Source organism: Oncorhynchus gorbuscha, linkage group LGY (assembly GCF_021184085.1).
Source record: "Oncorhynchus gorbuscha isolate QuinsamMale2020 ecotype Even-year linkage group LGY, OgorEven_v1.0, whole genome shotgun sequence".
Lineage (NCBI taxonomy): Eukaryota > Metazoa > Chordata > Actinopteri > Salmoniformes > Salmonidae > Oncorhynchus > Oncorhynchus gorbuscha.
In genome coordinates this window covers 426,258-446,730 of record NC_060199.1, presented here as the reverse complement: position 1 = coordinate 446,730, position 20,473 = coordinate 426,258, and the positions used below count along the sequence as shown (strand labels likewise).

The window sequence follows — 20,473 nt, the reverse complement described above, 5'->3', positions numbered from 1 at the left end:
CCTTCTGGGCTGTTTTTCGGTAGCATTGAAATTCCAGATTTTCTGCAGATATAACTTTTCCTCAGTTTTGTTGTTGTCCCAAAAGGACTTACCTGGAGAGTTGGCCAGAGAGGCGTGGAATACAGAGAAGTTGATGAGAGCATAGGAGGCCAGGAAGAAGTTGGAGATGATGGGTGCAATAACGTTCAACTGGGCTAAAATAAAGACAAAATCATGGCAGTTTAGTTGTTCATAGGGAACTGTCCATAGACTTTCAATAGTAAACATTAGGACTAAATTATACTACTAAATGACATATTACTGATGTACTACTGAATGATATACTGACATAATAGTGAATTACATTTTCATGACATACTACAGAATGTCGTATTGTGAATAAGTGTCATTGTTAGATGTCTAAACCTGGACAGCGTAATTACCAATGAGGATGAAGGCCAGAGCGATGCAAAAGGTGAGGATGTAGCCGCGAAGGGGCTCGTTGTTCTTGCCATATCCCTTGGCGAACATCTCAAGGCCGGGGTAGATGTTGTCTTTGCATAGAGCCTGGAGGAGAAGGAAAAACCATTGGAATTGGACACCGCTATACTAATCAGCAGATGGGACACTAGATGATGACCTGAGGAACATTGGGATACAAGATCACAACCTTGCCTTTGATTTGTGTCTATGGGACAGTAACTGTAACAGGACATGTGCATAAACTCTGACAGCTATTCCATAATGTAAGGTTAATTTGGTAAAAGCATAACGTGACTAGCAGGGACAGATTAAGGAAGCAGGATCTGAGGACAGAGTCTACCTGGAACACTTTGGGGGCGCTGACCAGAGAAGCCAGGGCAGAGGACAGAGTGGCGGAGAAGATTCCGGCGGTGATGATGGGGCTGAACCCGGACACGATGCTCATGACCTAAGGAAAAGGCATGATACCGGTTAAACAGCTGAGCCCATAAGGCCAGACCTATCTTCGACAACTTCTGTCCAACCCGGGACGAAGAGGACTAAGTATGTACGTTTCTTCAAGTTCCCCTCACCACTCAACGGTGATAACAATTGCCACAAAATGGCTGCCATTCTAGGTGGCAAACATCACCCAATCAGACATGCACAATATATACACAAAGCATGTGGACACCCCTCCAAATTAGAGGATTCTGCTATTTCAGCCACACCCGTTGCTGACAGATGTAGAAATATGAGAACACAGCCATGCAATCTCCATAGGACAAACATTGGCAGTAGAATGACCTAACTGAAGAGCTCAGTGACTTTCAACGTGGCACAATCACAGGATGCCACCAATCCAACAAGTCAGTTGGTCAAATGGCGGATGAGGAATAATGATAATAATACTTTTTTATGGTTTGGGCTAGGCCCCTTAGTTCGAGTGATGGGAAACGCTACAGCAGACAATGGCATTCTAGAAATTCTGTGCTTCCAAATGTGGCAACAGTTTGGGGAAGGTCCTTTCCTGTTGCAGCATGACAGTGCCCCTGTGCACAAAGTGAGGTTCATACAGAAATGGTTTGTCGAGATCCGGTTTGGAAGAATTTGACTGGCCTGCACAGAGCTCTGACCTCAACCCAACTGAACACCTTTGGGATGAATCGGAACGTTGAATGCGAGCCAGTCATCATCACCCAACATCAGTGCCGACCTCACTAATGCTTGTGGCTAAATGGAAGCAATTCCCCGCAGCAACGTTCCAACATCTAGTGGAAAGCCTTCCCAGAAGAGTGGAGGCTGTTATAGCAGCAATGTTCCAACATCTAGTGGAAAGCCTTCCCAGAAGAGTGGAGGCTGTTATAGCAGCAATGTTCCAACATCTAGTGGAAAGCCTTCCCAGAAGAGTGGAGGCTGTTATAGCAGCAATGTTCCAACATCTAGTGGAAATCCTTCCCAGAAGAGTGGAGGCTGTTATAGCAGCAATGTTCCAACATCTAGTGGAAAGCCTTCCCAGAAGAGTGGAGGCTGTTATAGGAGCAATGTTCCAACATCTAGTGGAAAGCCTTCCCAGAAGAGTGGAGGCTGTTATAGGAGCAAAGGGGGAACCAACTCCATATTAATGCCCACGATTTTGGTATGAGATGTTCGACCAGCAGGTGTCCACATACTTTTGTAGTGTAGTCATGTAATGTACCTGGAAGTCGTTCTGGAGTCCGTATCTGCAGTTGTACTGACCATCATCACCCTTGCAGAAGGAGAAGTCATAGCCAAATTTGCAGGCGGCGTCAGTGCAGTTGGCCATGAACTGTGCGCCGAGTGTGTCATTGCCGTTTCCTGTGGCGTCTCTCACAATGCAAGAGCCTTTAATGAGAAACGAGACAAACTGTCACAAACTCTCTATCTGTAATATGTATAATTTATTCGGTCTTGTTCAGGACAAATGAGAAGAAATTCCACATACCAGTAGAAATGGCAACCCCCAGGTAGACAATGCCAGTGATCAGAATGGCTAAGAGTGTTCCTCTTGGAATGGCCAGTTGTGGGTCCTGTGAATATAAAGAAATGCCTAGTCCCCCACACTGATTTCATATCAAGTCCCACTTTTAATCAAGACTAAATGAGTTCCATTGACTGTATCCTTTTTATATGAATTGGGATCTGCTTGTTTTGTTCTAAACAATGACCTGGGGTCCTTACAGAAAGATCTCCTGAGATGTTGGCGCCGGCCAGAATGCCAGTGGCTGCAGGGAAGAAGATGGCAAAGACGGAGAAAAACGACTCTGTGCCTCGGAAGTCCGGACCCATGTTCTCCATCATAATCGCACCTTTAGAGCAGGAGAGCGGGGGGAAAGAGAGAGAAAGGAGAGGTGAGCAGATCAAGAGAGAATGCAAGAGAGAGCAATAGTTACAAAGCATGCAGTGCGTATCTTAGGACAGTCAGACTCGATCAGTTGATCAGTGAGTTGGAATCAGGTCGCAAAGTGAATTACAAATAATCCAATTGGTTTGGTCTTGTGATTTCATTTAAAAAACTCTAGTACAACTTTGATTAGCCAGTACGTCATACTGCATACAGTAGTCATGTAGGTCATGAGTTCAGATTATAATTATAGCTCCACAACGAAACCACCGGTACTGTGTCAATCTAATTTCACTTGACACGTTTTAGACTGTCTTTACTTTTGCTTGACAGTAATGTCAGTTTGTGTTGTGTAAAGGGAGAACCAAACAGGGTCATACTGTCGTAGCCAAAGAAGCCCTGCGACTCCTTGGACTTGAGTGGGATGAAGGAGCCAATGAAGTAGTTGAAGATGGCCGTAATCAGAACGACCAGCAGGAATATCTGAGCCTGTGGACAGAATGAACATGTTAATTACAGTCAGAAGTTTACATACACTTAGATTGGAGTCATTAAAACTTGTTTTTTAACCACTCCACACATTTCTTGTTAACATAGTTTTGGCAAGTTGGTTAGGACATCTACTTTGTGCATGACACAAGTCATTTTTCCCAAAATTTTTGCTGACAGATTATTTCACTTATAATTCACTGTATCACAATTCCAATGGGTCATAAATGTACATACACTAAGTTGACTGTGCCTTTAAACAGTGTCATGACATTGGCCTCTTTGGGTATAGCAAGCCCGCCCCCCTCTCCCTGCCTCCCCCTTGCCTCCTTCAACTAGGCTGCTGTGGTCAGAGGTCATAAATTCCTGAGAAGACCTTATGGACACACAGTTATAGAGAGTTGCTTTTCATGGAGACAAAGGAAATCCTTCCACCTCACAGAACTTGAGGTACGAACAAATTTCATGTTCTGGAGAAAGTGTAAAAGATCGGTGAAGAATTATAACTTTGTTATCTGAATACTTTCCTTGGTACCCTGACTTTCTAGTTAATTACAGTTACATGATTATTCAGTTTAATCATGTAATACTAATTACAGGAAAAACTAAGTCTTCAATTTAACTAAACTGAGTCTTCAATTTAATGATAGTAAAGACACGACAACAGCTTGGAAAATTCCAGAAAATGAGTCAATTGGAGCTATACCTGTGGAAGTATTTCAAGGCCTACCTTCAAACTCAGTGCCTCTTTGCTTGACATCATGGGAAAACCAAAAGAAATCAGCCAAGACCTCAGCCAGGAGCAATTTAAAAACGCCTGAAGGTACCATGTTCATCTGTACAAACAATAGTACGCAAATATAAACACCATGGGACCACGCAGCCGTCATACTGCTCAGGAAGGAGACGTGTTCTGTCTTCTAGAGATGAACGTACTTTGGTTCCGAAAAGTGAAAATCAATCCCAGAACAACAGCAAAGGACCTTGTGAAGATGCTGGAGGAAACAGGTACAAAAGTATCTATATCCACAGTAAAACGAGTCTAATATCGACATAAGGCCGCTCAGCAAGGAAAAAGTCACTATTCCAAAACTGCCATTAAAAAGCCAGACTACGGTTTGCAACTGCATATGGGGACAAAGTTCGTACTTTTTGGAGAAATGTCCTCTGGTCTGATGACACAAAAATAGAACTGTTTGGCCATAATGACCATTGTTATGTTTGGAGGAAAAAGGGGGATGCTTGCAAGCTGAAGAACACCATCCCAACCGTGATGCACAGGGGGTGTTATGGGGGTACTTTGCTGCAGGAGGGACTGGTTCACTTCACAAAATAGATGGCATCATGAGGGAAAGAAAATTATGTGGATATATTGAAGCAACATCTCAAGACATCAGTCAGGAAGTTTGGTTGCAAATGTGTCTTCCAAATGGACAATGAACACAAGCATACTCCCAAAGTTGTGGCAAAATGGCTTAAGGACAACAAAGTCAAGGTATTGGAGTGGCCATCACAAAGCCCTGACCTCAATCCTATAAAACATTTGTGGGCAGAACTGAACAAGTGTGTGCGAGCAAGGAGGCCTACAAACCTGACTCAGTTACACCAGTTCTGTCAGGAGGAATGGGCCAACATTCACCCAACTGATTGTGGGAAGCTTGTGGAAGGCTACCCAAAACATTTGACACAAGTTAAACCATTTAAATGCAATGCTACCAAATACTAATTGAGTGTCTGTAAACCTCTGACCCACTGGGAATGTGATGAAAGAAAAGCTGAAATAAATAATTCTCTCTACTATTATTCTGACATTTCACATTCTTAAAATAAAGTGATGATTCTAACTGACCTAAGACAGGGAATTGTTACTATGATTAAATGTCAGCAATTGTGAAAAACTAAGTTTAAATGTATTTGGCTAAGGTGTATGTAAACTTCAGACTTCAACTGTACACTTTCAACACACCTCCCAACTAGCATTAACCACAAAACAGAGCAATGTATTTCATCTAGCCTACTGCACAGTGTACATCAATGTCTGCATTCAGTCAGTCTGGAAGGAATTGTGCTTATTTGAGGTCAATTTCAGCTTGACGTCAGAGATGAGTTTTAGTTCAATATCACCTTAAGTTCTAGATAGAAACCATGACTGAGGGCTCTATTCAATCAAACCTAGTTGTATGTTAAAATCTTACCTTAGCTTCCCATTCCATTCCTGCCATGGAGATACCCAGGAGAAGGATGATGGTGATGGTGCCGATGATTCGGATGTCATTGATCTCATCTGTCATAATGCAATCCACGCTCTGAGAAATCACAGGAGAATACTAACTTCACTGTCCAGACCAAGAGGTAGGAGAAACACTCAAATTCATAGCTGGCTGTCGGTGTTCAGCTACGTTACTGTGATACTGGCTAGTTGAAAAAGCATTGCAAATATTTTGCTTTACTTTTATTTTCAACTTCTTTACAACTGAGTTTGAAACTTAACTCGCAAAATGGAATGTAAAATGCAACATACATTTTTTTACCAACCCCATCTAAAAAGGCGGAAAAACATCTGACCAAATGTTATTACAAAAAAATAAAAACATTACTGAAATGCAAAACAAATTCAGGGGCATGAAATTCTGATGAACAGAGAAAACAATTCATTATCCTCTGACCAATTTCATTCAGCTTACACTTGACGCCAATGGCACGCTGCAATCAGCAAAGTGTAAAAAAACCTGCCCTCATCTGTGACTAAGGATTAACCAATAGGCCGTGTGGGGGTTGCTTAAAATACTTCAACGATCTCGAAGGAGAAGAGTCATCATTTTTAACTTTGCATGAGCTCCCCCTAAATAAATAGTGGGTTTTCAGTCCAACAACCCAATAATAAACACTGAACATCAGGAGACCCAAAGCCTCACCGCTTATTAGAGATGTGGAAACAATGGTGTTAAAAAGTAGGCTTTTTCAGCAGTATTTTTGAATCTTCAACCTTTTGAGGGAAAACCAAATATTTAATCAAAATGAAAAAAGTAACAAATAAAACTGAAAGATGTTGATCTTGGATGATGCCGTGGGGAAGGTGACTTACTCCGAGGAGCTCCACAACCGTCTCGGCGAAGCCCACCACGTACATGGCGACAGCCACAGCGTTGGCAAAGGCAAAGATCAGACCAATGGAGCCGCCAAACTCTGGCCCCAAACTTCTGGATATCAGATAATATGCCCCTCCTGCAAGGAGACAGTTGGACGAAGCATTTACATTTAATTAGTCTCGGAAAGGCGAAACATATAAACACATATTGTTTAATCAAATAACTGTATTATGTAGGCTAGCCTACTGAATTTGCATACATCAGGAAAACTAACTGCAGGACAGCCTAGTACACTCATCTCAACGACACCCTTAAAACAACATATCTGCTCAAACGAGTGGATAGGATGGAGGAGCTCCAAGATGGGAGCCAAATTAATTGACATATTTAGCTGCACAATGTGTTTGTAGTGTGACAGGCTGAGTAGAGATCCTCGTTGATCTCTCTTTATTCAACCTCTCTGCTGATAGCTTTGGAGAGCACCTCAAGTGCTCATACAGACACAAGTGGGGGACAAGACAAAGGAAGGACCCAAAACGACTTTGTCCACCCACTCATGAGGGCATGAGTGGGTGGACAAATTAATGTGGGGTCATGCTTGAGCACATGGGGGATATTTTGCTGGCTCTATTCATTCCACCTACACTCAAATCTAGTTTTATTGGTCACATACACATATTTTAGCAGATGTTATTGTGGGTGTAGCGAAATGCTTGTGTTCCTAGCTCCAAAAGTGCAGTAATGTCTAACAATATACAACATAACACACAAATCTAAAGTAAAAGAATAGAGTCAATAAATATATAAATATTAGGATGAGCAATGTCGGAGCGGGTTTGACTAAAATACAGTAGAATAGAATACAGTATATACATATGAGATGAGTAATGTCGGAGTGGGATTGACTAAAATACAGTAGAATAGAATACAGTATACTGTATGAAACAGACCATAGCCTTTTTGCATTCCACCGAAGGGTAATGGATCAGCCTACTTCAAAAGAAAATCAATTCAGGAGGAGCGGATGTTGAAATTAGATAGTGTGCGTGTTTTGGTTACTCTGCTGCTCGAGACAAAACAATAGCCACTATATGGAGCCTCTCTCGCCGCCTGTTGCCCGAAAACAATCTGGCTGCGGTAGACTGGAAACCTTATGAAAATGAATCGAATAGGCGTCTCCAGGAGGAGTACACTACAGAAAACACAAATATCCTTTACTACAATATGATTTCATCACCAGCGCATTTGAAAATGAATCTAATCCTTTGTTTTCCTCTGCCCTCACCCATGTGGAGAGTGTCCTAATATCCATTTCAGACTTCCCTGCCAGCACTGGTCTCTTTCAGTGACTTGAGGGAGAACTGCTGCAAATTTAGAAACACAATACTGAATTTCCCCTCATGCTGCGACAACTGGGACCAACGTGTGGACAGTGTTTCCCCCCTCCTTCATTCGACTCCAAATAAATCAGGGAACATCTCATTGAGGCCCTCAACTGATAATACATATTCCGTTCCATGGATGATGGTACTGATAGCCAAGTCCAGCTGGTAAAAATCACACCTGTAATTCCATATCCAAACACAGGAGACTAAGCAAATGCCACTGATCTGTGGGACGCAGGCGTGGAAACGCCTAGGAGCAACAATGGCTCAGCCGCAAAGTGGTAGGCCACACAAGCTCACAGAACGGGACTGCCACGTGCTGAAGAGCGTAAAATTTGCCTGTCCTTGGTTGCAAGACTGCCTCTGTAAGCAACGTCAGCACAAGAACTGTTCGTCGGGAGCTTCATTAAATGGGTTTCCATGGCTGAGGATGCGTTAGCTGGAGTGGTGTAAAGCTTGCCGCCATTGGACTCTGGAGCAGTGGAAACATGGAAACATGTTCTCTGGAGTGATGAATCACGCTTCACCATCTGGGTTTGGGGGATGCCAGGAGAACACTACCTGCCCCAATGCATAGTGCCAACTGTAAAGTTTGGTGGAAGAGGAATAATGGTCTGGGGCTGTTTTTCATGGTTCAGGCTAGGCCCCTTAGTTCCAGTGAAGGGAAATATTAACGTTACAGCATACAATGACATTCTAGAAATTATGTGCTTCCAACTTTGTGGCAACAGTTTGGGGAAGACCCTTTCCTGTTTCAGCATGACAATGCCCCTGTGCACAAAGCGAGGTCAATACAGAAATGGTTTGTCGAGATTGGTGTGGAAGAACTTGACTGGCCTGCACAGAGCCCTGACCTCAACCCCATCAAACATCTTTGGGATGAATTGGAACACTGACTGCGAGCCAGGCCTAATCGCCCAACTACTCCATATTAATGCCACCTGAACAAGTTTAATTGAATTTCTTGCATTGTGAATGTAATTTGTTCATTGTGTCATGTCTTCTTTCCATTGGCTGATGCATTGTGGGAATTTGTATTTAATCCCTGTGCGTTGTTGTTGTTTGGACAAGACAGACAGGTAACAGGTTGGCATGATGCCGGGTTTACAGGCATGATTGGAACCTGGGTTTTCTTTTGAGTTTATTAGGCCTACCTTTTTGTTCATTGTCCTGTTTATTGTTTTTTGTAAATACTTGTACAGTCGCCAGCTTAGTATCTTCACGTTTGCTAATAAAAACCCTTACTCCGGGCAAGAAAAAACATCTTACTCGTATGCCTCCTCACTGTTCTAATCCAACAGCATGGTCAACCTCACAAATGTCAAAAGTGGGATCAATTCCGTCACAGTGAGGAGTGCAGACAAATTCTACAAGATGGAGGTCGACAACGTGACAGGGGAGTCGCAGGATGCGGCTAATTACTTATGGTTCTGTCTGAACGCCGAGGGCGACCAGATTTGGGCGACTGCTGAGCTGGTGGAGTGCATCATCGAGGACTTAAGTATGTGCCTACCCAGCCAGGAATCTGTTAGCGAGGCTAGGCCAGGTAGAGCCGATCTTAGTAGAGGTGCTGGAGGTCGACCTACCGATAGGGGGGGCTGTTCCTGAGCCGGTGATGGTTCCACTGTCCAAGCTGTTGTCTCCTGTGCTGCTGTGCACTCCTGGAGGAGAGGATGAGCATTCCCTGTCTGTTGGTGAGGTCCCTGATCTACCTGTCCCTGATCTACCTGTCCCTGATCTACTGCTCCCTGATCTACTGCTCCCTGATCTACTGCTCCCTGATCTACCTGTCCCTGATCTACCTGTCCCTGATCTACTGCTCCCTGCTCTACCTGTCCCTGCTCTACTGCTCCCTGATCTACCTGTCCCTGATCTACCTGTCCCTGATCTACTGCTCCCTGATCTACCTGTCCCTGCTCTAACGGTCCCTGCTCTAACTGTCCCTGCTCTAACTGTCCCTGAGCTACCTGTCCCTGATCTACCTGTCCCTGATCTACTGCTCCCTGATCTACTGCTCCCTGATCTACTGCTCCCTGATCTACCTGATCTACTGCTCCCTGATCTACCTGTCCCTGATCTACTGCTCCCTGCTCTACCTGTCCCTGCTCTACTGCTCCCTGATCTACCTGTCCCTGATCTACCTGTCCCTGATCTACTGCTCCCTGATCTAACTGTCCCTGCTCTAACTGTCCCTGCTCTAACTGTCCCTGCTCTAACTGTCCCTGCTCTAACTGTCCCTGATCTACCTGTCCCTGATCTACCTGTCCCTGATCTACTGTCCCTGCTCTAAATCTAACTGTCCCTGATCTACCTGTCTCTGCTCTACCTGTCCCTGATCTACTGCTCCCTGATCTACTGCTCCCTGCTCTACCTGTCCCTGCTCTAACTGTCCCTGATCTACTGCTCCCTGCTCTACCTGTCCCTGCTCTACCTGTCCCTGAGCTACCTGTCCCCACTCTACCTGTCCCTGATCTACTGCTCCCTGCTCTACCTGTCCCTGCTCTACCCGTCCCTGCTCTACCCGTCCCTGATCTACTGCTCCCTGCTCTACCTGTCCCTGCTCTACCTGTCCCTGCTCTACCTGTCCCTGATCTACCTGTCCCTGATCTACCTGTCCCTGATCTACCTGTCCCTGATCTACTGCTCCCTGATCTACCTGTCCCTGATCTACTGCTCCCTGCGGTCAGTGAGTCTGAGCTGCAGCGGTGTGATGTTTCTAACCTGTCAATGGAAGGGGCTGTTTCTGAGCCAGAAAGGAATGAAGGAAAGGAATGCACCGACCTTACTGTTACTGCACCAGAAGCACATTTATCAACATGTGTGCTGGTATGAATACATAAAATATGTTTATGAACTGAACATTTCCTGCATTGTGAACGTTCTTAACCTCTTGGTCCTACCTGGCACGCAGGCGTCCCATCTAGACCTCTGGAAATGCAAATGCGCTACGCTAAATGCTAATAGTATTAGTTAAAACTCAAACGTTCATTAAAATACACATGCAGGGTATTGAATTAAAGCTACACTCGTTGTGAATCCAGGCAACAAGTCAGATTTTTAAAATGCTTTTCGGCGAAAGCATGAGAAGCTATTATCTGATAGCATGTAACACCCCAAAAGACCCACGGGACGTAAACAAAATAATTAGCATAGTCGGCGCTACACAAACCGCACAAATAAAATATAAAACATTCATTACCTTTGACCATCTTCTTTGTTGGCACTCCTAGATGTCCCATAATCACTATTGGGTCTTTTTTCCGATTAAATCGGTCCATATATAGCCTAGATATCGATCTATGAAGACTGTGTGATAAACGAAAAAAAAATAGCGTTTCGTAACGTAACGTCATTTTTTTAAATTCAAAAAGTCGACGATAAACTTTCACAAAACACTTCGAAATACTTTTGTAATGCAACTTTAGGAACTTTTAACTTTATTATTCATCAGGAGGCGATGTCAATTCTATAGGTGTCTGTTTCGAAAAAATGTCTTGGAGAGAGCTCGACCAAAACATCTGGTCGGAGACCGGAGGGAATCGATTCCCTTGATTCGGTTAGACCAAGAATCAATTGCGAATCAAATGACAAGACTCTAGACAACGTGTGGAAGCTGTAGGCACTGCAACCTCGGCCTCATTTAATTCGATTCACTTTGAACAATTCCTTGAAGTCGCGGATGGATATTTATTTCCATTTTCAGTGATCAAATCAAATCCAATCAAATTTATTTATATAGCCCTTCGTACATCAGCTGATATCTCAAAGTGCTGTACAGAAACCCAGCCTAAAACCCCAAACAGCAAACAATGCAGATGTAAAAGCACGGTGGCTAGGAAAAACTCCCTAGAAAGGCCAAAACCTAGGAAGAAACCTAGAGAGGAACCGGGCTATGTGGGGTGGCCAGTCCTCTTCTGGCTGTGCCGGGTAGAGATTATAACAGAACATGACCAAGATGTTCAAATGTTCATAAATGACCAGCATGGTCAAATAATAATAAGGCAGAACAGTTGAAACTGGAGCAGCAGCACAGTCAGGTGGACTGGGGACAGCAAGGAGCCATCATGTCAGGTAGTGATCAGATATTCCTGCACTTTTCGATGAAACGCACGTTCTATTATAGTCATAGCCGTGATTTAACCAGTTTTATAAACGTCTGAATGTTTTCTATCCACACATACTAATCATATGCATATACTATATTCCTGGCCTGAGTAGCAGGGAGCTGAAATGCGCGATTTTTAACAGAATGTTCGAAAAAGTAGAGGGTCGACTTAACATTGGCTAGTGCATTGTGGGAATGTATTATTTAAACCCTGTCATTATTGTTGTTGTTTGGACAAGACGAGACAGACAGGTTGGCATGACGCCGGGTTTACAGGCATGATTGGAGCCTGGGTTTTCTTTTGAGTTTATTAGGCCTACCTTTTTGTTCATTGTCCTATTTGTTTTTGTAAATACCTGTACAGTCTCCAGCTTAGTATCTTCACGTTTGCTAATAAAAGCCTTATTACTCTGGGCAAGAAAAAACACATCTTACTCGTATGCCTCCTCACTGTTCTAATCCAACAGCATGGTCAACCTCACAAACACATTTACTTGAAGAACATTGCAGATGCCAAGTTTGATAACATAATGATGGTTTATGTTGTTGGTGCCACCATGGAAGATGGCAGGATCTGGTGCGTCCAGACCATTTTAAACATGTCGGTGAGTCTCTGTTCTGTGGCGCACGAGGTGATGAAGTTACACTTTTATGCAATTCAATACTAAATGTTTGCCATCAGATATCTTAATGGCTTTCTGCCAGAAGTCAATGTTCTGGATGAGTTGTCTGTGCAGCTTCCATTTTTTCCCCCCTGTGGTTCCTACTAGCATTTTTTTCTCCTTCTCCCCTCTGCTCCATGTACAAATGCTGCTATTCCTTCAGAAAAGCATGCATCACAACTTTGTTCATTTGCACAATCTCTCTTTTTCACTCTCAGACAGTCCTAGCTAAATTCTAGCTTGGGAAATTGATCTTTGCTAAGAATACATGTTTCTTTTTGACCATTTTAATTGAAAACCATACCAGTAAGGTACTTAATTGTTACCCAGAAATGATTTGATATTGAGATAAAAATGGCTGCATTGGACCTTTAAAGAAGCAAAGGATCATACCTCCTCGTACAAAGCCGTTAGTCGCAATCGCTGAGGTCGAAAGGCCAGTGATGGTGGTCACAACTGTTGCCATGAGAACGATCACACAGGAGAGAACTGAAAGGAAACGGAGGACAAGATTAACTAGTGACAAAGCAAAATCAGCATTAACATTTCGACAAACTCCTACGAGGAGAATAACTGCAATAATGAGCATCAATAAGCAGCCCATTTGCTTGTTCAGCCTCTCACTCATATTCACACATGGGTTAGTGTTAGAAGGACTGTGAATCGTAGCGGCGCCACTACAAAAACAAGCTAGTGTGTAACAGTTGCCTGCATGTGTTGCCGTGTGGCAACATTTAGCATCTGGATGGTAAATGGTCAAAAGGTGATGGGAGAAAGAGGGGTGGTTTGGTGGGGTGGCTGGGGGTTCGGGTTGACGTTGTGTGTGAATTAAAACAGTAATTCACATGAACTCCCAAGATCTACTCCATGGTGTAGTCTTACCAATTCCCGCCTGGCCCACGATCCATGACATGCGGATGAAGAGCATCACGCCCCAAATGTTCAACATGCAGCGCACCTGCACAGAGGAAGGGGTGGCAGTTAGGATGCATGTGAGGTAACCGGAACACTTCACTCAAGAAAGCACTTTCCAACGACCTGGCCTTGGAACATGGCTGGTGGGAATCAAGGCCAAGACTTTCTTGATGCAGGATCACAGTTTGACCTGAATGAATGTGAATGTTAAAATTACAAACCTAGTGAAAGTAGTAGTTTTGCCCTGTTATCGACAAGCACCAAGATTGCAACTTAATGTTAGAAGAAATGTTTAAACAGTGATTTAAGTCCTGATTGAAGCCCTTCTCTTTAAAAGATAACATTTGAAAACCTGGCCAAGGCTGGTGGAAGGAAAAAGTCAACTTTTAATGACTAGCCTCATTTAAAATCAAATCACTGTCAACCTCAAAGAACATTCATCAGTATCTACCACAGTGTTATCAATTTCAGTGCAAATATCTTGTAATTGAGTAGTATAATAAACTCATTGATTAGCATCATACCCACCATGAAACTTTTCTCTAGTCAGAATTTGGAATACAGAACCAAAGTAGGTGTGGCACAATTACCGTGTACCCGAAAGTTATGGATGAAGATCGTCATGAAAGTCAAATAAGTCATAACCCTATTTTTGTATTATTTTGGAACGAACTGAAGACAGGACAGCCAGGCGTTCGTACGGTTGAGTTTGTTTCTTCAGTAACATGGACTCCAAACAACATGATGAAACTTTGTTGCTCCTTGCTGAAACAATTAAGGTGTTGTAGCGAACAAGTCTTGGGTTTCTCGGCAACACCCCCTCTCCCTGTAGCAGCAGCAGCAGCACACATAGAAAGAGAGATGTGCTTGGAACATGTAACCCTGGCAATTTGACATGTAAACCCACTCGCAGTGGCCACCTGGTATTGTGATGCAATCATTTCCATGGTAATGTAAAATATTAATTCAAATGATGTCACATCAGATTCCACCTGCACTGATCGGTCTTGTATCTCGCAAAGGACAATGGGATTGAGCTAACGTAGTCCGGCTACAATGGACTGCCACAACATCCAAAACTATTACCTAGGTGACATCAAAGATCTAAGATTTTAAAAAATGGGGGGGTTGCCCCATTTTCATCTTGCTAAGGAATATTGTGCTTCAAATGAACAGTATTTCTGAAGTTTGACTATGGGCACGAAAGCTAGCATTTATAATTTTTTTTATTTTTAATTTTATAACCTTTATTTAACTAGGCAAGTCAGTTAAGAACAAATTCTTACTTACAATGACGGGCTAGTGGGTTAACTGCCTCGTGGGTTAACTGCCTAGTGGGTTAACTGCCTAGTGGGTTAACTGCCTTGTTCAGGGGCAGAACAACAGATTGAATCCCCGAGCTGACAAGGTAACAATCTAGCAACCTTCCGGTTACTGGCCCAACGCTCTAACCACTAGGCTACCTGCCGCCCCAACTTGTCAGCAACAGTGGAGCCAGTCACTGAAATGTCCTTTGACTGAAACAAACCAGCTACCTATTTAGTGCTGCACACACAATGTTAAATCTTCCAACAAATGCTAGCTATCAAACTACTGTAGTTAGTAGTGATAATGCTTACATTGATTTTCATGAAGCAGCTGTTCTTCTACCACAAGTTATTGCAGTAGCCTCCTGAGTCAGCTGCTGTGCTCAGCTGAACCAACAATACTATCATGGAGAAACATGCTGATCTACAGACCGATTTCTGATAACACTCAGTTCCTCTTAATTGTGGGGCTGCATGTCTACAACTTCAGGGTCATTTAAACAGGCTTGAAAGCTTTTTATGTCAGTGAAGGAAGCGCTAGTTACAAGGAAGCGCTAGTTACAAGAGTTAGCTACACAGTGGATCAAGTCACTGCACTGACAACCAACGTCCTTGAACAGAATGTGTTTTTATTTTCTCACAATTACAAACTATTAACTGTCACAACATTTGTAATAATTTCTCTAGCTAGTTATTCTGCCTATTTCATGGAGAGTCAAATGAGCGCGCAGAGCTATAAAACAAATTAGGAACCGAGTTTGGACACCTACTCATTCAAGGAGTTTTCTATTTTCTACATTGTAGAATAATAGTGAAGACATCAAACCTATGGAATCATGTGGTAACCAAAAAAAAGTGTTAAACAAATATATTTAGATTCTTCAAAGTAGCCACCCTCTGCCTTGATGACAGCTTTGCAAACTCTTGGCATTCCCTTAACCAGCTTCACCTGGAATGCTTTACCAACAGTCTTGAAGGAGTTCCGACATACGCTAAGCACTTGTTGGCTGCTTTTCCTTCACTCTGCAGTCCAACTCATCCCAAACCATCTCAATTGGGTTGAAGTCGGGTGATTGTGGAGGCCAGGTCATCTGATGCAGCACCCCATCACTCTCATTTTTGATCAAATAGCCCATACACAGTGTTAGGTCATTGTCCTGTTGAAAAACATATGATAGTCCCACTAAGTGCAAACCAGATGGGATGGCGTATCGCTGCAGAATGCTGTGGTAGCCATGCTGGTTAAGTGTGCCTTGAATTCTAAATACATCACCATCAAAGCACCATCACACCTCCTCCTCCATGCTTCATGGTGGGAACCACACATGCAAAGATCAACCGGTCACCTACTCTGCGTCTCAAAGACACGGCGTTTGGAACCAATAATCTAATATTTGGACTCATCAGACCAAAGGGACAGATTTCCACCGGTCTAATTGCTCGTGTTTCTTCCCTGCAGCAATTTGACCATGAAGGTTGATTCACGCAGTCTCCTCTGAACAGTTGATGGTGAGATGTGTCTGTTACTTGAACTCTGTGAAGCATTTATTTGAGCTTCAATTTCTGAGGCTGGCAATTCTACCTCTGCAGCAGAGGTAACTCTGGGACTTCCTTTCCTGTGGCGGTCCTCATGAGAGCCAGTTTCAACATAGCGCTTGATGGTTTTTGCGACTGCACTTGAAGAAACTTTCAAAGTTCTTGAAATTTTCCAGATTGACTGACCTTCATGCCTTAAAGTAATGGACTGTTGTTTCTCTTTGCTTATTTGAGCTGTTCATGACATAATATGGACTTGGTCTTTTACCAAATAGGGCTATCTTCCAGCAGCATACCACCCTGCAGCTTACTGCTGGCTTGCTTCTGAAGCTAAGCAGGGTCGGTCCCTGGATGGGAGACCAGATGCTGCTGGAAGTGGTGTTGAAGGGCCAGTAGGAGGCACCCTTTCCTCTGGTCTAAAAAAGAAAATATCCCAATGCTCCAGGGCAGTGAGTTAGGACATTGCCCTGTATAGGGTGCCATCTTTCAGATGGGATGTTAAACGGGTGTCCTGACTGTCTGTGCTCACTAAAGATCCCATGGCACTTATCGTAAGAGTAGGGGTGTTAACCCCTGGTGCCCTGGCTAAATTCCAAATATGGCTACCTAATCATCCTTAGCTTACAATTGGCTCATTTATCCCCCCTCCTCTCCCCAGGTCGTTGCTGTAAATGAGAATGTGTTCTCAGTGAAATAAGGGTTAAAATAATTCTAATTCTATATACCATATTTATTTACCAATATTTAATTTTTAACAAGGCACACCTGTTAATTGAAATGCATTCCAGGTGACTACCTCATGAAGCTGGTTGACAGAATGCCAAGTGTGCAAAGCTGTAATCAAGGCAAAGGGTGACGACTTTGAAGAATCTCAAATATAAAATATATTTTGACTCGTTTAACGCTTGTTTGGTTACTACGTGATTCCATATGTATTACTTCATAGTGTTGATGTCTTCACTATTATTCTACAATGTAGAAAATAGTCAAAATAAATAAAAACCCTTCAATGAGTAGCTGTGTCCAAACTTTTGACTGGTTCTGTATGTTTTAATGTTTTGAATTGTGGATTTCTTTGTCACCTTTATTTAACTAGGCAAGTCAGTTAAAAACAAATTCTTATTTACAATGACGGCCTACTCTGGCCAAACCCTAACCCGGATGATGCTGGGCCAATAGGTCGCCCAATCATGGCCGGTTGTGATACAGCCTGGAAGCGAGCCAGGGTCTGTAGTGACACCTCTAGCACTGAGATGCAGTGCCTTAGACCGCTGTGCCGGTCTAAAATGTAAAGTACTTTTAACTACATCCATGACAGCTAGTAGAAACAGTTTATTTCAAGCCATTTCCTCTTTGTTTGAAGTTTTCTGACAGATGTACAGCACAGTTAGTTCTTTCTCATGATAATCTCTGTTTCTTGTCACCCAGCTTGTATTTTGACATCTAAAAGCCTTCCTTCCTCTCACCCATCTGACCGTTGTAAAAAGCAGCAGGAACTTGTACCACATTTATTTAGGACTGTGACAGTCATGGAATTTGGGATGACTGTTATTGGCCAGCAAAATGATCGTGGTCACTGTAGCCGTTAGAATAGCATGTGTTGCCATGGAAATACAAATAATAGAACGGGTTTCCCCGTTCAAGCCAATGATGACATAATAGGTGGACTGACTGGCATTGCGTGTGTACCCATAAAAGCAAAGCAGGTAGTAAAAGCAGGAAGCGTACCCATCAATATTTGCTGCATTGTCTCACGTCAGATGGTGATGCTCGTCCCGCAACCGATTTGTCTTGTAGGACGTAGAACTCGTATTCAAATTTGAATATTGAGCATCCACTGACTTGCCTAGTTAAATAAAGGTGAAATAAATACAAAATGTAATGTGTGACAAATTCCTACAACCCTGGCAGATTCTTACACTAGACTCTCAGAAACATTTTATGGCCTGGACAGACCACGAAGGATTAAACACCAAAGGATTTCTTGCTAGTTGCACAGAATCTTGAGTAGACTCACATCTCAATTATTGAGGTTCCTCTTTGACTGCTATAGGACTGCTAAAATACAATTAAGATAGCCAAGGGAATCTTAAATTGAATGATACGTTAACTTAATACTAAAAGAGACCTAGTCTGATTGTGGGGTCATGAAGGAATTTCTCTGTACTTTGAATGAGAGGGCAGAAAAATATACTATGGTCAAAATCCTGACTTGAAATTCATGTACACCAAGTCAGGATTTCCGTTCACGCCATTGAATATTGTGTTCAAGAATAACTGGAGGACAATGCATTCCCTACAATGTCATATCCACAAAAAGAGAAGTGCTTATGATGCAGTAGCATGTAGACGCAAAGAGAAACGGCTGAAAGTAAAGACACACATAAAAATGGAGGCAGAGATGCAGATGGAAATACAGGGATATTGATGGGGAAACGTCACATTGTGTCACATAACAAAAAGGTAAGCAGGACTCGGGAGATGCAAAAAGGTAAAACAGTCTGTCGGTTGACCACTTACCAGCACCCCTTTGATCCACCCGAACTTGACCGCTCCCTTAGGCTCGGCCGCCTCCTTGGCTGCGGCCTCCTCGGCCGGTGACAGCTCATCCCCGTTGGCGAAGCCATCCTCAAATGGCTCCTGGAAACAAAATGAGACAGACCGCTATGTTCAGCATGCACAATGGAGAAAGACATCTGACTAACAACATCTCTGAATTCAACCGTGGTTCAATGTTTATTCATTTCTAGAAACAATCTACTAGACTTGTATTTTACAGAACATTTATTCTCTCACACAGACACTGATTAATCTGTCCTCGTATCGGCTGGAGAAGGTCAAACACAGTAAGCATCCCTCCTGTGCAGAGACAATGCAGTGACGTGGGTGGCTGTCCCACCAAGTCAGTCTCTCAGGGCCCACCAATACAAGTTATTCCATCTATGTGTCCCAGGACGCTCCCAGCCTGCAGCCCAAGAACAGGACATCAATAATCTGCTCCCAGACATTATAAACCTGCATCAGGACATCAATAACCTGCTCCCTAACATTATAAACCTGCATCAGGACATCAATAAGCTGCTCCCAGACATTATAAACCTGCATCAGGACATCAATAATCTGCTCCATAACATTATAAACCTGCATCAGGACATCAATAATCTGCTCCCAGACATTCTAAACCTGCATCCTACACCGCCAACTCCCTGAGGAACTTAAAACGCTCCACCTTCTCCACTGCTGTCCCGTCGATGTGGATAGCGGGGTGCGCCCTCTGCTGTTTCCTGAAGTCAAAGTCTCCTTTGTTTTGTTGACATTGAGTGAGAGGTTGTTTTCCTGACACCACACTCCTAGAGCCCTCCAGGACCCAATCGCACGGGGGTGGTTGAGACCCAGGGGCTCAAGCTTAATGATGAGCTTGGAGGGTACTATGGTGCTGAATGCTAAGCTATAGTCAATAAACAGCATTCTTACAGGTATTCTTGTAGGTATTCCTCTTGTCCAGATGGGATTGGGCAGTGTGCAGTGTGCAGTGTGATGGCGTTTGCATCGTCTGTGGACCTACTGGGGTGGTAAGCAAATTGAAGTGGGTCTAGGGTGACAGGTAAGGTGGAGGTGATATGGTCCTTGACTAGCCTCTCAAAGCACCTCATGATGACAGAAGTGTTACAGGGCAATAGTCATTTAGTTCAGTTACCATTGTATTCTTGGGTACAGGAACAATGCAAGGCCGGCAGCCTTGCAAGGGTTAACACGTTTAAATCTCTTACAGTCCACAGTTCTTGGTAGCAGGCTGCATCGGTCCTTCTGTATGTAGCTCAGTTGGTAGAGCATGGCGCTTGTAACGCCAGGGTAGTGGGTTCGATCCCCGGGACCACCCATACGTAGAATGTATGCACACATGACTGTAAGTCGCTTTGGATAAAAGCGTCTGCTAAATGGCATATATTATTATTATATTATTATTATTATCGGTGGCACTGTATTATTATCAAAGCGGGGAAAGGTGTTTAGTTTGTCTGGAAGCAAAACGTTGATGTCCGCGACTTGGCTGGTTTTCCTTTTGTAATCCGTGATTGTCTGTTGACCCTGCCACATATGTCTCATTTCTGAGCCATTGAATTGCGACTCCACATTGTCTGTATACTGACATTTTCCTTGTTTGATTGCCTTGTGGAG

At 43.3% G+C, this 20,473-nt stretch overlaps 1 protein-coding gene across 3 annotated transcripts in view; it reads right to left on the bottom strand.

The window, feature by feature from the left end:
• The window catches only part of LOC124016644 (solute carrier family 12 member 2-like), a 61,393-nt gene extending 42,463 nt beyond the window's left edge, over positions 1 to 18,930 (bottom strand). For all 3 annotated transcript variants that reach the window (XM_046332178.1, XM_046332180.1, XM_046332179.1), the window contains exons 1-12: positions 18,815 to 18,930; positions 13,419 to 13,494; positions 12,930 to 13,025; positions 6,381 to 6,520; positions 5,491 to 5,601; positions 3,187 to 3,295; positions 2,644 to 2,771; positions 2,408 to 2,492; positions 2,141 to 2,307; positions 803 to 910; positions 423 to 546; positions 93 to 194 (exon numbers count right to left, since the gene is read on the bottom strand). In XM_046332178.1, the coding sequence (XP_046188134.1) occupies positions 93 to 194; positions 423 to 546; positions 803 to 910; positions 2,141 to 2,307; positions 2,408 to 2,492; positions 2,644 to 2,771; positions 3,187 to 3,295; positions 5,491 to 5,601; positions 6,381 to 6,520; positions 12,930 to 13,025; positions 13,419 to 13,485 (1,237 nt within the window). In that variant the 5' untranslated portion in view covers positions 13,486 to 13,494; positions 18,815 to 18,930. The remainder of the gene's footprint in view (positions 1 to 92; positions 195 to 422; positions 547 to 802; positions 911 to 2,140; positions 2,308 to 2,407; positions 2,493 to 2,643; positions 2,772 to 3,186; positions 3,296 to 5,490; positions 5,602 to 6,380; positions 6,521 to 12,929; positions 13,026 to 13,418; positions 13,495 to 18,814) is intronic.
• Between the last annotated feature and the right edge of the window lie 1,543 nt (positions 18,931 to 20,473).